Source organism: Podarcis vaucheri (genome assembly GCF_965113315.1).
Source record: "Podarcis vaucheri genome assembly, chromosome: 3".
Lineage (NCBI taxonomy): Eukaryota > Metazoa > Chordata > Lepidosauria > Squamata > Lacertidae > Podarcis > Podarcis vaucheri.
The window spans coordinates 117,985,533-118,000,523 of NC_138761.1; the positions used below are offsets into that span (position 1 = coordinate 117,985,533).

Sequence of the window (14,991 nt, forward strand, 5' to 3'; positions counted from 1 at the left end):
AGTGGGGCTTATTCCCTGGAAAATGTGTTTAGAATTGCAGTCTTAGGTTCTTAAATAAATGTTTGCTAATTCAAGTAGATTCTTTAGGAGTACTGTATTCTGTGAATGCATACACTTGGATTGGAAGAAGAAAGAGTTCTCAAAACTTAGTAATGTGTACAACTTGTTTACAGTCTATCTGGATTCTGAGCAGTTCCTATTTTTAGGATGTGTTGAGACATAGACATCTCAAGAAGTTTCATTACTATTTTCAGGGGGGCACGGGGCTCATTTTTGATGCCAGCTAAGAAATTGCATCATGTGAAAACAAGCATGCTGTGATTGGCTTCTAATGCCACACTTATCCATCCTGTGGGTTACTTTTTGTCAGTGGTGGGGAGCCCTCAGGCTGTGGGCCTAATCAGGCCCGCAAGTCCTCCCCATTTGGCTCACAAGTCCATTTTGTCCAAACTGTGGCCACCTGTACTACACCATAGATTGGCGGGGGGGGGGGCTTAGCCAAAAGGGGGTTTGCAGACACCCCCAATCAGCTGCAAACCAGGCTTTATAGATCAGCTAAGAACCCTCAAAATGGCAAATTTTGAGCACTCAACTCCTAAATAGAAATTTCAGCTGATCAGGCTGAAAGAGACACATTAATGATTCTTTTTTCCTTCCTAGCCTTCTGCCTTGTTCATTTCTGAGTTATACACATTCTCTATCCCCTTAACCAAAAATATACAAAAAAAACACACAACAACCCAGGAATATGTGTGTGTGTTTAAGGAACTTTATTATTGGCATTCATTTTGAAATTCAGGCCTCTTGTTTTCACTGTGCTCAAAGCAATGGGTTGGATCCAAATAGCTGCTAATTCTCTTCCTCAGACAATTGCACAGGAGTTCATACAGGGTTGTACTACATGGGTTATGATGGAGTTGTTATTCTTGTGAAAACTCTTCTATACAAGCAGGAAATTTTCACATATTTGGCACAGAAGCACAAAGCAGCCCTTCTTTGAACCGAAGACTCCTTCCACATGTGGAAAGGGAGCCTTAGATCCCCATTGTTTCCTATGCTGGTTCAGTGGTGGGGGGTGTTGTATCTGCATATATGTGCAGAAGATTTGGGGCTATGGTATGCTGTGCAGGCTTTGTGCTCTGTGTCACACTTGACTTCTGTGTCTGACGCACTATAGAAAGCAAGAACAATTAGTTAAGCGCCCAAATTGGTTAGCATGCGTTTGCAATTTTTTGTGACTAGTTATACCCATACAACCGTTCCAAAATTGGCCTGCTAGCATGTATGACGATTGCAACTATACTGGAAAACCCTACACTTGTCAGAATTTGTCACCTCTTAGGCTAGCTCACATAGCCATCTGGACCTGTGGAGTGGTGTCTGTGCATGGGATTGCATCCAGTGGCCTAGATCCTGACCCACATGTTCAGTCTAGCCTCCAAGCAGTACTGACTCATGCAGGCACTGTTCAGAGATTAGGCTGAATGCATAGGTGAAGGGGAAATGGGAGGATAGACTAAGGGGCTGCCATTGCAATCCCACCCACCCACCCCCCTTCAGTATAAGATGGCAGTGTGATTTGAATGGGGTTTTTTGTCATAGGGTGATGAGATCCGTCTTAATGACATCAATGATTAATTATGGTATACATGGTGTGAATTAAACTTAAAGCTTTGCACTTCAAAGGTGGTATAAGTAAACTACGCTCACAAAGGATTGTAAAATGGCATCACTGGTTAAAAGATAAATAAATCGGGATTTAACGAAAATTATTGCAGACATTTAACTTTTAAATTACAGAAAATCGGTGGTCCATGCCAAGTCATAATTCACAAGTGGGAGACTCATCTACCACCACGATCAATAACCCCATTAGGTATGGGCATGAACTGCATCTCTTTTGAGGCATATGCATAAGATTACTAATATTTTGCAAAACAGTTTAGTGGAATTGATAATATTTTGTAGGATTAAGACCACTGCTACAAAGGCACCATTTTTAGCACAGCACGAGCATTTAAAGTGTTTGTGAACAAAATAGTGTGGATTTGAAACGTAAATTCCATTTGTGCCTTCTTCTATTTAGGGGTCCACAGATTTTGGCTGTCTGCTAGGGAGGGTGCGCTGCCTCGTGATTTCACATTGGGCTTTGGAGGTGAGACATGGATGAGCCCCATTCCTCCTCCCAAGGGCTCATAGCAGCTGATGTGCTGCTCTTTGAAGATCCTCTGCACTGAGGCTTGCCATGCTCACTAGACAGAGGAGGAATTTGTGAACCCCCGGAGTCTTCATTAAAAGGAGGAGACAGGACATTTTAAAATTGACAATAGTCACTGCGCTTGGAGATTAAGCGCTCATGATTATGTTTTGTTTTGTTCTTTACAGACCATTTCTCTGTGGTGGAAACCATAAATTGACTGTGGCTAACATTAAGTCAGAGTACCAGTTGTTTTCGTAAGAGAGATTATTTTTGCCTTGGAGGTTTTCTGAAACATTATCATAAGCATATTCATGAATCCAATAGGACATAATATAAGTACAGCGGAACCTCGGTTTTTGAGTGTCTCGGAAGCCGAACGTTTCGGTTTTCGAACGCCGAAAATCCGGAAGTAAATGCTTCCATTTTTGAACACTTTTTGGAAGTTTAATGGCTTCCACTGAGTTTTTTTCAATTTTCTCCATTGACTTTGCAGGCTGCCCTTTGTGCCTCCTTTGTCAAACATTTTGGAAGTCGAACAATCTTCTGTTCGACAACTGAGGTTCCACTGTACAGGATAAATAATGTAGATATTTTTTCTGCTCATTTGAGATAAACAGTACAAAAGGCAACATGTGATCTAAACTAATGTTCTTCCTCCTGAAGGTGGTTCAATAAGGTGATTGTTGTTATATACTGTCTTCTCTGGAGCATGTGTACCTGAAAAGATTGCAGTTGGCTGATTTTGTTTTGTTCATTTAAAAAAAAAAAAAAATTGAATGGAAATGTGCCCACCTAAATAGCATTATAGTCGTACCTTGGTTTTCGAACAGCTTAGTTCTTGAACTTTTTGGCTCCTGAACACCGCAACCCCAAAAGTGACTGTTCCGGTTTGCAACTATTTTTGGAAGCCAAATGTCCAACGGGGCGTCCGCGGCTTCCAGTTGCCTGCAGGAACTTCCTGCAGCCAATCAGAAGCCACACTTTGGTTTCCGAACGTTTTGGAAGTCAAATGGACTTTGGGAACGGATTCTGCTCAACTTCCAAGGTACGACTGTATTTGAAAGTGAAGTCCATACTCTTAGTTTATGGGCTTCAAAGGAATGAACTTAGGTTTTCCTTCTAAGACTGCAATCCTTTGCATGGTTGCCTAGGAGCAAATCTAACTGAATTTAGGGTGACTTTATTCTGAACAGATGTGCACACCAAGCCTTAGCTCATTTACAGTGCAATCCTATTGGGAGTGCTGCCTTAGGCAACCTAAGACCCAATAACCTCGTTAGAGAGAAATTACATTGCTTTGAAAACGTTCTGCTGGTGGCTGTTCTCAATTTTTAACTAAGTAGTCCCTCTGAGCTTGAAGGAGATTAGTCACACAAAAGTTTGAGGTCCTCATGGGATTATTTCAAACTGATTTTTTTTTCTGTATGGCCAAAAAAAACCCAACTCTTTTGCTACAGGTGAAAGGTCAGACCTAATATAAATAGCACCTGAAAATGAACATGGGTAAAACTGAGCTTTTGATATTAGATGGTTACACTTCAGCTTTAAACTCTGAATAATTCTGTTTATTGATGAGTTTATTCCATGTCTAAAGCTTTTCATCTTTTACCTTTCTGTAGCATGGATTGAAGGTGAAACTTTGACTGTTGTTTCTAGCAAAGGGAAGAAAATAAGCATTTTTAATTGTAAACTCAGAAGATTTATATCTGAACTCTTGGTTGCTTAGCAGATAGTTTAATGTCTATCACATTAGTAACATAGCATTATCTTTCTAGAATAGTAGCAATTAGGACTATATATTGTCTAGATAATGCAATATCCTTTTTCCAGTTTACATAGCTCATTTTGAAGTAAGTACTGTACATCATTGCTAAGTTTGCCTGGAGATAATGTTAGCAAGAAAACAAAGCTTAGGAGTATCTTGCAGGTTGCAGTAAACTTGCTGCTTTGTCTTTCTTTTAAAATGTTTTAGTTTATAGCAGTTAACGGTGAAGTGCAAAAGTAGAACCATTACTGATAACGTGGTCCTCCACATGCCAACTTGGATCAAAGTCTCATAAAGTTCAGTACGACTTACTCCCAAATAAGTATGTGTAGGATTGAGGCTTAAAGTCGCAATAATTTGTAGCCTGTGAATGTGAACTTCTCTCACTGTTTGTTCCTTCATTTTTAGAGGACATTTCCGTTGATGACGGACACTTCGGAATTGTTGGTAAGAAGCACTGTTATCGTAGTTTTGTTTTTATGTAGGAGTTTTGTAAGCTGCCTTGTGTAGAAAGAGTGCCTTCAAATGTGAATTAAAAGCCATTTAAAATAAATGATAGTAAATTTCCTCTCCCTGGTGCACAACATGTTCAAGGTTGATTTTGAAAACTCAAATGCAATTTGGTGGATTTCCACACAGTAGGAGGGTTTGCCTGGAACACTAAAGCCAATCTGTTTTGAGCCCAAGCAAAGCCTCTGTTATGAGCACTCCTATTTCATTTTGCTAGCAGGAGTCATAAATCAGGTTTCAGTTTTTCTTTTGCTGATTCCTGGCTTGTTATGTACTCACCAGGAATAGTTCTTTAAAATAAACTTTGGCATATTGAACAAGCCTGTTTCATAACTTACAGTTTGAAGTTGACCTGGTTTGAGTTTACAGTATTTTAAGCCACTTTTCCTCTTACAGACATAGTGATTTGCCAGGATTTGATGAAAATCTAAACTGAATCCTAGTTTATTCCTCCTCCTGGTCTGTGGGGGGAGGAGTGGGGAGTGGGGAATGCACAAGCCCTGGGCTTTTGCAGGCTTACTTCTGCTCATGCAGAAAACTTATCCATAGTTTTAGAAGCATGTAAACATAGTGAAAATGGTCATGCTGGCAAACCGTTTATTGTTATTAGGGTCATTCCAGTCTTGGCCTCAAATTTTTGTACCTATTCTAGTTTCAACAGCAGCAACTAGCTTGTGATGGCACATCCCTTTTGGGAACTGGGATATTGGGACAGTAGTGCTTTGGTAACAACTTTAAGAAGTCTTTTTGGTGTCATTCTGGAATGTAGCAAAATCATTTTGTAATTATTATTTTTTTCCTTTGTCAGATGATGTGGAAAGTGTCGATTCCGGTTGGCTGACATGTCAGACAGAAATAAGGCTACGCCTCCATTTTTCTGAAAAGCCTCCTGTATCTATAACTAAGAGAAAATTCAAAAAATCCAGGTTTAGGTATGATCATGCTAATCAAAGTTCTCCATTTGTTATTGACACTAAACCCCATCTTTAGCATATGAATACTACTGGATTATCCATCTATACTTACATAGTTGAGTTCCTTTCCCAGTCCATTTTCTAAATTCAGAAACTCCTTTCCCCCTACATAGCTTCTGGCTTAATTGTGGTTATTTCTCAGTCTTTTATAATCAGCATTGAGTTTCTTCACTGCCATTGCTTTTGGGAAACTAAAAATAAAAATCTGTACAGTTTGTAGTACATATGCAGCCTCCTTTTAAGAATTTATTCCTTCATCCCCCCCACCCCCCCAAGACACTCAAATTATTGCTACGCTGGAGTCCTTAAGTAGAAAAAAAATGCTGTATTTATAGTGCCTTAAGTTCATTGTGTTACCAAAAGCATAATTCATTATTCTGTCACTGAAGATTTGTTACATAATGTGACATCAGATTTTGCTTTCTCCTTACTGCTTAGGGTGAAGCTCACCCTTGAAGGCTTGGAGGAGGAGGGTGAAGATGAAGAGGATGATATACTGCCACCTACAATTCAACAAAAAATGCCAAACACGCTGGAGATCTCACTAATAAGTGACACTGAGTTCAAATCTCGTCATTCTCAGCCAGAATGTGGTTATGGTCTGCAGCCTGATAGATGGACAGAATATACTATTCAGACCATGGAACCAGACAATTTGGAATTAATCTTTGACTTTTTTGAGGTGAGGGCTTAGCGATTTGTTTAATATCGGTGGCCAGAAAGCCTTTTTATACCTCTATCCTATTGGTACAATTTATAGATAGGAAAGTGGAAGGCGGGGAAGAACTGCACAGAACGAGGAATGTTTTAGATCTCTTGGCATCAGTGTATTGGGCTTGTGCAATTCATCCACTACTATATTATTCTACTGATTATCTGAGGACTTATGAAACCAACCAGGTTGCATCCAGTGACCGCATGAGCAACCTTGCAGAGCTCACGTTCCAAGTATCTGCTCGCTGTTTTCATTCACACAATTTAGCCTTCTCAGTCGTAATATAACTGTAAAAGGGTACATCTGAATACATGAGTAAATTCACAAAACCTCCAGACTCATTTTGCAGAACAATATCTGACGTAACGGTCCTTGACTGTAGGCTGCAACCCACTGAATGCTGCCAAGTTCTGCATCCTCACGTTTCCAGGAATTGAAAAGAAGTGCCGAGATGAATTCACAGCAATACAGTGGTACCTCTAGTTACGGACCTGATCCATTCCGGGGTGCCATTTGCACCCTGAAAAGTCTGTAACTAGAGTGCCGTTTCTGCGCATGCGCACGGCACAATAGAATGCTTCTGCACATGTGTGAAGCGCGCAGAACACTTCTTGCACATGCGGCAAAACCCGGAAGTATACACTTCCGGGTTTGCCACGTTCGCAAGCCGAAAAGACGCAACATGGGCAGATGAAGGTGATAGACTATATGGGACTGGCTGAAATGACTGGCAGAATCCGAGACCAAGGGAAAGAGACGGTGGAAGAAGATTGGAAGAAATTCAAAATTTATCTTAAGAAATATTGCAAAATGAATGAGTGCTAAAATGTTGAGGGTATAGGAAAAAGGGGATTACAGCTGTAAAAGGTTAAGTAAAAGAAAAGAACAAGGGAAAATTAGATAAACTTAAGGGGGAGGATTTGCTGAAACTAATTTGGAAATTGGGATGCAGAAAGGGGAGGTATGGGGAAGTCGGTGGAGTAAGGTTTAAGAAATAAGGATTTGAAATTATACATGTTTGTTTATGTGTTTGTTTGTTTGTTTGTATTGTGTATTGTTTGTGTTTATATAAATTGTGGAAAACCAATAAAAAAAATTATAAAAAGAAAAGACGCAACATGAACCTAACGCAACACGTGGTATGACTGTAAAATTAAATATGTAAACATTGTTGCGTTTTTAGGAAGACCTTAGTGAAGCAGTGATTCAAGGAGACGCACTTCCAGGACATGTGGGCTCTGCGTGTCTGTTATCCTCCACTCTTGCAGAATCGGGAAAGAGCTGTGGCATTCTCACTCTTCCTATTATGAGCAGACTTTCACGAAAAACCATTGGAAAAGTTAGAGGTATGCTTAATATAGTGGTAATGCAAGCATGGGCCTTAAGCTAAATACATTTCCCTTTTTGCCTTCAGAAATTTTTAGTCCCGGGACTTTCAGAAAAACTGGTGCTTTTCAACCAGAACTGGTAGTTTATGTCGGGGCCTAGTGAAACGATAATAAGGAATATATTCAAAATGTGCCTTTTGGTTCTCCATTAGGTACTTTTACCATATCCCAGTAAATCTTAAGCGATGCTTCTCTAAACCTAGTGAAGAGAGAAAAGATTTCATTGGATAAAAGTAAAGGATTTGACCACCAAGTGACATTTGCTTTCTCTTTTTAGTCGACTACATAATTATTAAGCCAATTCAAGGGTACTCCTGTGACGTGAAAGCCTCATATGCCAAATACTGGCGTGACAGAACAGGGTTAGATGTTGGCCACAGGGGCGCAGGAAACTCTACAACCACCACCAAGTAAGTTTGCGTAATTGAATTTGGAGTTTTAATTTTAGTAGCTCCCCTAGTGTGAATCCTGTGAACCTCTAGCAGACTTCAGCTCAGGGAAGGAGGTTTTCCTCTTCCTTGGGACAGCCCTGGTGGATCAAGGTTGCAAGGCGCTGCATGTACAATGAAAACTCAAATTAAGAAGCTATAAAATTGCTTGCCCATCATTTGTGAATCCCCCCCCCCCCAACTTCAGAAATAAGTAAAACTGTTTTCCTTTTTCCTCCTCCCAGGCTTGCTAAACTTCGAGAAAATACCATTGCTTCTTTGAAAAATGCTGCTAAACATGTATGTGTGTGATTTTACCTTGATTCTTTTTTTGCATGTTAACACCTATGGCTGTCTATTATCAATGAGCAAAGACTGAACCTTGTAGAAAATACATAATCTTTTCATTCATAATTTATTCATTCAGTGATCATATAGGCTGCCTTTCAGGGCAAAGTCCTCCCAAGGGCACTTGCAAAAGATCACAAATTCCATAGAAAGACAGGAAAAAGTATCTCCATATACTAGCAGAGGCTTGCAGGTGGAGCTGTACCCAGGATGGGCGCCAGGGTGCTGCTTCCTGCCCCCCGATGACCTCAGCAATGACAGCTGTTAGCATTTCCAGTTATTAGAAAAGGCGAGCCTAAAAACCAAGGAACAGAGAGCTGAATTGTGCTCAGTTTAAATCTAAGGCATCTTGTTGAAGGAGAGCTATAGCACATAATCCACAAGAGTCCATCATAATTCCAAGACTCACTTTTCCCAGTCACTTTTTTCCTTCTCCAAGCCATGGCTATATTCAATGTCTGCTCACAGAATAGATCCCCATTTTCCCCCTTTAAAGTTATGAGCAAGTAACTCTGGGTAAAACATACCCTGATACACATTAGAGAACTTATATTTTTCACTATAAGAAGGCTTAATGTTAGAAGCTCTTTAGATGCTTGTTCCTCCCAAAAAGAATAAAAATAAAAGATCAGTCAGTTTTCTATCCTATCACATTTATCCTGCACATACAAATAAAATCAGAATGAACACTATAAAATGAAATATAAATCGTTACCTAAAACCATTCTTCTCATAAAACTGACATTTTATATAAAAATGATGTTGCTGTGCTTGGAATTAAAACATGTCAATCTCCTCAAATAGAGTTTTAGTTCCTTTCTAGACTTCCTCTATAAATTGCTACAGAATGCCAGCCAACACTCTATTGTGTCTTTTCACAGCTGGTGGAAATGTGTGTGCGTATTTGTCTTTTTTATATATATTAGCCTTTCATATGCTAAAATCTATTTGCTGTCCTCTCCTCCAACCTTTCTTTTCACTTAGGGAGCAGCCTTTGTGGAATTTGATGTACACCTTTCCAAGGATCACGTCCCTATCATATATCATGATCTTACTTGCTGTATTGCTATGAAAAAGGTATTTTTAAATGTGTCGTTTGTTTTACTTGGCTAGCATTTTTGAAATGGGCAGTAAAATGGCTTTATTTCAAGAGACTTGAATTGGTGGTAATGTAATGAAAGTAACTACTTATTGTGCTTTTGCAAGATTTCATCTTGACTTCCTTTAGAAGTTCATGAAATGAGGTGAAAAATATGCTATCTTCTTGTTCATGCTGTGATTCACAGACTTGTGTGTGCTGCTGACCACAAATCCTATATCTCTATACACATTGATTTAGTGGACTAGAATTACAGGATTGAATTAGTTTAGTTATTTCCCCCCTCTCAGTGGGAGGATAAAGTGTAAGGTTGCTTTGAATTAAGAACAGTAGTTTTTTAAAAAAATTCCTTATAATAATAATAAAAACAAAATTTTATTTATATCCTGCCCTCCCCAGCCGAAGCCAGGCTCAGAGTGGCTAACAACAGTAAAAATAACACAGTTTACATAAAATCACAATCAATTCAATGAAATACATTCTAAAATCAATTCATTCTAAAATCAGTTCGGAGTCAAATTAATGGCAACCATTGGGCTAGAGTTGTATGAGGATTACAGAAGGAGGGGGTCAGACTGTGCCTTGGCCAAAGGCCTGGTGGAACAGCTCTGTCTTACAGGCCCTGCGGAAAGATGTCAAGTCCCACAGGGCCCTAGTCTCTTGTGACAGAGCGTTCCACCAGATCAGGGCCATGGCCGAAAAAGCCCAGGCTCTGGTTGAGGCCAGCCTAACCTCCCTGTGACCCGGGATCTCCAAGATGTTTTTATTTGAAGACCGTAAGGTCCTCCGTGGGACATACCAGGAGAGACGGTCTTTTCTGTTATAATAAAATGTGACAACTACTAGTTTCAAGCGTCATGCATTATTGCATTATGCTCATATTTAGTAGTAACTAAATATTTTCAGTAACTGCATACTCACCTTCAAGGAATAGTCCAAAAAACTAAGGGCAATTTATTTGCAGGAAACTGTTGTTTATCTGACGGGCAGAGATTCAAATAATGGTTTTAGACATTATTATTAAAGTAATGTGTCTGACCTGAAACAGGGAACCAGGGAAAAAATATGTGGTGTTCTGAAATAGGTTGAGCACTGTCTTGCATATGAAGTTTGCAATGTGAAGATGATGTCCACATTCAGATAGCATAGTTTAGCATGGACATGAGCAAGCTGGAATGAGCTGCGCTAAACCTCAGGCTCCCCTGCTTCCTCTTGCCTCTCCCATATGGCTATAAGGTCTTCAGAAATGTTCACTTTTCCTTAGCTGTGATTGTTCTTTTATCTGAACTGCCCAATTATCTTTAATATGAACTACGGTTTATTTCAGACAAACATACAAAGGGGGGGAGTGCCTAAGCCCAAAACTCATCTAGGCTCCTTTACATCCTTCTAAACTATGGTTTAGTATGACGTCCAGTAGTGACTTCAGCCACTGTCCCAGTTTTTCCTGTGGTTTTATTCCAAGTATTTTAACATAACACGAAACAAAGGAAACCTGAGATCTTTTTATCAAACAAAGGTATTTGGGATTATTAGTTTTTAGACTTGTAGCTTGCTAGCTGAGTTAAACTTAATGGATCAAAGAGCTTTAAAAGCAGTGAGTACAGCCTTAGAAGAACTCACACTATCCAGTAGCTTTCTAACTTAATCTTTTTCTTCTTATTCCTTATTTGCTTAAAAGAAAGATGAATCTGAGCCGGTGGAACTGTTCGAGATTCCCGTAAAAGAGCTCACATACGCCCAACTGCAGTTATTAAAGGTATTGTACCAGGCTGGCCCATGAGGCCAGTTAATTGTTTTTACTTAACATTTCTGTCCTATCCAACATAGGCCATCAAGGCAGCTCGTAATTTTAATAAATGGATAAAACACACCAATTCCAGAACTGAACCAATAACCACAGTTAATTGAATAATGTGAAATTACAGAAGTAGCTGCAGCTTTCCACTTACTGGATCAGCCTGATCCAAATACTGGAGAAACAGTAGTTTAAACTGTCTTCCTGAAAACTTAAACAGATGGAATCTGGCATGCAGCTGGCATGCCTCCTTTTAGAAAGGGGCTCAACAAAGTGGAAATGACCCTGATCCTCATGGCAACCACTTTTTAAAATATGTACATGTGTGTATATATAGGCATAGAAAGCAGTGCCTGTCCAAATGATAGCAATATGCAAGGGGAGCTAAGGCTCTAGCCAAGTACCAACACCTTGAACAGAGCCCAGAAAACCACCGGTAATGAGTGAAGCCCGTTCAAGGTAGATGTTATAACTTCCTTTTGGCTGCCTGCAGCTGGAAGTTAAGCACTGCTGCTTTCAGCCAGCTGCAGTTTTCTAACCACGATTCAAAACAGGCCTCTGAAAGCATGTCACTGATTAAACCAGGAAGTAACAAATGTGTGTGTGATTGCAGACAGCTCTCTGTTACCAAGGACAGGACATAGTTATAGGAAGAAGCCTTGAAAACATTTTAAAACGTTGTTGTTACTTCCCACACAAGGGTTACAGAAGGCTCAAACTCGTGTTCGACGTCCGTGATTTGAAGCATTGTCTATATTCTCTTTGTTCCAGAGAATGGTCTTTGCCATGGAATACTGCCTTTGGAATAGGCTCTTCTATTTATGCTAAGCATTAAGGCCTCATAAGAAGAGTCCTCCTGGATCAGAGCAAAGATCCATCTATCCCAGCCTCCCATGGAATGGGAATCTTAAGGAAAGATCAAAATGGTTGCCGATGTAGACTTGTTTTATCCAGAATAATATAGATGCATACCAAGTGCTTCTCACAATAGCCTTAATGTGACTTCATACTCCTCTTTGGCTACTAACCTTCATTATCTGCTGCAAAAATGCTCTAATACATTTCGTATTAAAACGGCAGTATCAAAAGGTGTGGGGCATTTGCGAAGCGATTCAAAACATTCCGTGCAGTTCTGCTTCTTCCACAGAGGGAATGAAACAGCATCAGTTCTGCCATGGTCTGGCTGCACTCGGCTCACCTATCCCCCTCTACTGCCAGTTCTAAAAAAAGTGCTAGAGTCCTATTTGCTAGGCCCAAAAGGGGGAAACATTTGGAACTGCAAATTCCTCTTGACGGGCTCAAAAGCTCCAGAAACTCATGATACTGTATAATACATCCCTCAGCAAAAACCTCAGCATCATAAACTACTGCTTTGGGGTGGGGTGGCAGGTTGCTGGGTAAGATTTTGCTAGTCCTTGGAGGCAAAAAAAAGTTATGTTGCTTAGTTTTTTCTTAAGAAACAGTTGCTCCTAGAGACCCAGCAACAGAATCCTGTTTCTCTGTGTTTATTAAGCCCTGGGATGCTGGAGCCTCACACAACTGCCAGCAGCTGAATTTGACCTAGTGCAACTTAAATAAAGGGACGCGGGTGGCGCTGTGGGTAAAAGCCTCAGCGCCTAGGGCTTGCCGATCGAAAGGTCGGCGTTTCGAATCCCCGCGGCGGGGTGCGCTCCCGCTGCTCGGTCCCAGCGCCTGCCAACCTAGCAGTTCGAAAGCACCCCCGGGTGCAAGTAGATAAATAGGTACCGCTTACCAGCGGGAAGGTAAACGGCGTTCCGTGTGCTGCGCTGGCTCGCCAGATGCAGCTTTGTCACGCTGGCCACGTGACCCGGAAGTGTCTCCGGACAGCGCTGGCCCCCGGCCTATAGATGTGAGATGGGCGCACAAACCCCAGAATCTGTCAAGACTGGCCCGTTCGGGCAGGGGTACCTTTACCTTTACCTTTAACTTAAATAAAATTTTAAAAAGTATCCCCAGGCATCATGAATTGTCTATCAAACTGTCTGAATTCCCAAGACGACCAAATAGGAACAAGCCTTTCTTCTTCCTGTAGACTGCACTCAGCATTATTTTGAGGCCATTGCAGAGACACTGTCCAGGAAATGTGTGGGCAATACTTGAAAGATAGCTTTTAAAAGCGTTTCGTGTTTTCCTCCTTGTAGCTGTTACACGTGACTGCATTGAAATCCAAAGATAGCGAAGGTACGTAGAAGCGCCGAAAAAATTGGCAATTCTCAGCTGTTCTTCCATTCATAACCAACATATTGGCTGGTTAATACTTCAACAGTTGTATCTGGAGTTTTTGTAGAATGAAGTATCTCCTCCCAGTACTTTGGAAGAGCTTGTGCAGACATTTATTGATCTGTTGAATGAGAACAATAGCTCACACTACTTAAGTCTGAGATGCGGCAGTTATATTCTATTGGCCTGGTCGAGCTTCACTCAAGTCTGCTTCACTGCTAAGCTGACTCTGCATTGCCGCAACCTTTTATTTTAGCAACACGTTAGTTAATATTGGGCCAGCAAAGAAGCACAACTGCTTTTAGTGAATTGTAGAATTTAGATAATGTGTCTCCTGGCTTGGCAAGGCCATTTAGAACAGTGTTATGGTACGGAGGGAGGGGGGATGCTTGGTTCTTTGCATAAGCACCCAGGGCTTATTGGCATATCTTAACTGCTTCCTTTTCTTCAGAATGGACAGAAGAGAGAGAGAGCAAATAGGAGATGGGCAGAGTGAGGGCATCTCTCTCTTGGTAGCAAGAAGCTGTTGGAAGTGTCACAGCAGGTTTTCCCTTTGCCTTCTGCTTTGGCTTCCATGCCTTTGTAAGGACGAGCTGGGCTTGCCAGTAGACTGCAGTGCAGCTTTGAGCAGAGTCAGTGGCATCCCTGGAGGTGCAGCACAAACAGCCTGCAAGTTGTCAGTTAAGAATTAACTCGCTCTAGCTAGTAATCACAGTTTTTCTGGCGCTATATGGGCAGCATCCAGCGATGCACAACATTTGCACAACAGACTTCGGCTCATGCAACAGGATGTCCTCTTCCTCTCCTACCTCTGCACCCTCTCCCTGTGTCTCCCCCAATCTGCTCTGGGTGTCCCCAACCCTCTAGGGCAGTGTTCCCCAACCTTGGGCCTCCAGCTGTTTTTGGACTACAATTCCCATCATCCTTGACCACTGGTCTTGCTAGCGAGGGATGATGGGAGTTGTAGTCCAAAAACAGCTGGAGGCCCAAGGTTGGGGAACACTGCTCTAGGGCAGTGTTTTTCAACCTTTTTTGGGCAAAGGCACACTTGTTTCATGAAAAAAATCACGAGGCACACCACCACTGTGTGCGGAGAGGGAGATGTCAGAGCCCCGCTGCTCTCTATGGGGAATCGGATGAGAGCGGACCGCCTGTCCGCTCTCATCTGATCCCATCCGATCTGATCCCCAACCAGGATGGATGGAAAATAGGGTGGACACAGTCCGGCGCCCACCCAGTGGGCGAAAATTTGACTTTTTTAAAAAAATCTTTCGAATTTTTCAATTTTTCCCACAGCACACCAGGCAACATCTTGCGGCACACTAGTGTGCCGCGGAACAGTGGTTGAAAAACACTGCTCTAGGGGACCGTAGGGGGAGGAAAAGATGGGAAAGCCTCATTTTTACTTCAGACTTTTGCTTATGACTTCTCTTCAAGGCTTTTTTTATACAATTTTCCTGCAGAATCATTTAAAGAAGACAAAAATGCTCCTTCTGACACGCAGCCATTCCCCTCCTTACAAAGT

General features: G+C 41.3%; 1 protein-coding gene across 7 annotated transcripts in view; it reads left to right on the forward strand.

The window, feature by feature from the left end:
- Window positions 1-14,991, forward strand: part of GPCPD1 (glycerophosphocholine phosphodiesterase 1) — a 53,497-nt gene that overhangs the window by 29,545 nt on the left and 8,961 nt on the right. For all 7 annotated transcript variants that reach the window (XM_082216374.1, XM_082216372.1, XM_082216376.1 and 4 more), the window contains exons 5-15: window positions 1,801-1,876; window positions 4,374-4,412; window positions 5,284-5,407; window positions 5,888-6,131; window positions 7,348-7,510; window positions 7,830-7,962; window positions 8,226-8,280; window positions 9,313-9,405; window positions 11,109-11,186; window positions 13,388-13,427; window positions 14,930-14,991. In XM_082216374.1, coding sequence (XP_082072500.1) covers window positions 1,801-1,876; window positions 4,374-4,412; window positions 5,284-5,407; window positions 5,888-6,131; window positions 7,348-7,510; window positions 7,830-7,962; window positions 8,226-8,280; window positions 9,313-9,405; window positions 11,109-11,186; window positions 13,388-13,427; window positions 14,930-14,991 — 1,107 coding nt within the window. The remainder of the gene's footprint in view (window positions 1-1,800; window positions 1,877-4,373; window positions 4,413-5,283; window positions 5,408-5,887; window positions 6,132-7,347; window positions 7,511-7,829; window positions 7,963-8,225; window positions 8,281-9,312; window positions 9,406-11,108; window positions 11,187-13,387; window positions 13,428-14,929) is intronic.